This window comes from Brassica napus, chromosome A3 (assembly GCF_020379485.1).
Source record: "Brassica napus cultivar Da-Ae chromosome A3, Da-Ae, whole genome shotgun sequence".
NCBI classification, from domain to species: domain Eukaryota; kingdom Viridiplantae; phylum Streptophyta; class Magnoliopsida; order Brassicales; family Brassicaceae; genus Brassica; species Brassica napus.
Window position 1 is genome coordinate 26,880,612 of NC_063436.1, and position 2,186 is coordinate 26,882,797.

At 46.7% G+C, this 2,186-nt stretch overlaps 1 protein-coding gene across 1 annotated transcript; it reads left to right on the plus strand.

Moving 5' to 3' along the window:
- Positions 1 to 1,938, plus strand: LOC106444630 (AAA-ATPase At4g25835-like). Its single transcript, XM_013886084.3, has one exon. The coding sequence runs from the start codon at positions 163 to 165 to the stop codon at positions 1,675 to 1,677; it is 1,515 nt and encodes a 504-aa protein (XP_013741538.1). The 5' UTR covers positions 1 to 162; the 3' UTR covers positions 1,678 to 1,938.
- Positions 1,939 to 2,186: the final 248 nt, after the last annotated feature.

Here is a 2,186-nt window from a genome sequence, read left to right on the forward strand (position 1 = left end):
CTCGTTGTTCAAGAAAACTCTATTCAAAATCTAACAATTTGATTATTACAAGACAAATCAATCAAAGTTGTCACCTTTCAACTTGTTTCAGCCGTAAAGTTATCACCTTTTCAACCTATCCATTAAAACACCTCTGTTTCTCTCTCCTCTCTCTCAAAGACAATGAAAGAGTATTGGACCTCTCTAGCTTCCCTTCTCGGCGTTATAGCCTTCTGCCAGACCCTCATGAACTCAGTCTTCCCACCAGAGCTCCGTTTCGCCGTCACCAAACACTTCAACACACTCTTCCAACTCTTCTCCTCCTACTGCTACTTCGACATAACGGAGATCGACGGCGTCAACACCAACGAGCTCTACGACGCCGTCCAGCTCTACCTAACCTCCTCCACCGTCACCTCCAACCGCCTCAGCCTCACCCGCGCCACCAACTCCTCCTCCACCACATTCTCCCTCTCCAGCAACGACTCCATCGCCGACACCTTCGACTCCGCCACCGTCCTCTGGGAGCACGTCGTCGCGCAGAGACAAACTCAGACCTTCGCGTGGCGGCCAATGCCCGATGAGAAGCGCGGCTTCACGCTCCGCGTCGAGAAGAAAGACAAAAGCTTTATCCTCGGCTCTTACCTGGACCACATCATGGAAACAGCTAACGAGATTCGCCGCAAGAATCAAGATCGGTTTCTTTACACGAACTCGCGCGGTGGCGGGGGAATGGACTCGAGGGGCCTCCCTTGGGAGTCTGTTCCCTTTAAGCATCCGAGCACGTTCGAGACGCTGGCGATGGACCCGGCGAAGAAGAGAGAGATCATGGAGGATCTCAAGGACTTCGCCGAGTGTGAGTCTTTTTACCGGAAGACCGGCCGAGCTTGGAAGAGAGGGTACTTGCTTTACGGACCACCGGGAACAGGGAAGTCGAGTATGATCGCAGCCATGGCTAACTATCTCGGATACGACATTTACGATCTTGAGCTCGCGGAGGTGAGGAGCAACTCGGAGCTGAGGAAGCTGTTGATGAAGACGAGCTCGAAGTCGATAATTGTGATCGAGGATATTGACTGCTCGATCAATTTAAAGAACCGGAGCAAAAAGAAACAGAGTTATTATGAACCGGAGATGATGCTAACCGGGTCCGGTTTAGGAGGCGATGAGGGTAATGGGAACACGATCACTTTGTCCGGTTTGTTGAACTTTACCGATGGGCTTTGGTCTTGTTGCGGTAGCGAGAGGATCTTTGTGTTCACGACCAATCACATTGAGAAGCTTGACCCCGCGTTGCTTAGGAGCGGGAGGATGGATATGCATGTGTACATGAGTTACTGTACGTTTGCTTCGGTTAAGATCTTGTTGAAGAATTACTTGGGATACGAGGAAGGAGATTTAAGCGACGACGTTTTGAAGGAGCTTGAGAGGGTGGTGGATAAGGCGGAGATTACGCCTGCTGATGTAAGCGAGTGTCTTATTAAGAATAAGAGGGATAAAGAGAGAGCTGTGAGTGAGCTGTTGGAGGATATGAAAAGAAGGGCGGAGAGAAATGAGAAGCATGGGAAGCTAAGGGGTCAAATTGGGAGGTTGGCTGTGGCTGACGACGCGGAGGAGCAGGAGAAGAGGGCTTTGGACAGTTCTTATGGAGAAGAAGAAGAGATTGAGGACAGCATTTGCAAGAGTAGTGAAGATTAAGTGTTCTAATGTTTCATTGTTCTTGAGTTTTTCTAACATTCTATGTTTACACAATGTGAAAGTTGTGATCCTTGTCTTTCTCTTTCGCCCTTTTGGGAAGTCGGCTTTTAGAAGTGAGCTAAAGTGAATGGGGAAGAATAAAAGGATTTAGAGAGTTAGTTGAAAAGAGCCAATGGTGGTGCTGGAGATTTTTTGTATGTGGGGATTAGAAAATGCAAAGAGAATCACTGGATAAACCATTGGCATATGATGTGTTATGACTTATAATAATAGTAGTGTTATAGAATATCATGGTTATCATATATTGTTATGTACGGCCGTATGGGAGTTTGTATTTAAACTATCTGCTTTAGTTGATTAAGTATCCCAAGATTAATAATTTATATACAAGTCAGTGCAGACTTGTTTTGAGATTTAGATATGGACCTACTCTCCTCTAAGGAAACGATGTTCGAATCCGGTTTTGGGTTTCGGTAGACTTTTGAGTAAAAAAGAACAGTTAGAAGTTG

Coding starts and splice junctions, on each gene's coding strand:
- LOC106444630 (XM_013886084.3), top strand. CDS start 163: ATGAAAGAGTATTGGACCTCTCTAGCTTCCCTTCTCGGCGTTATAGCC.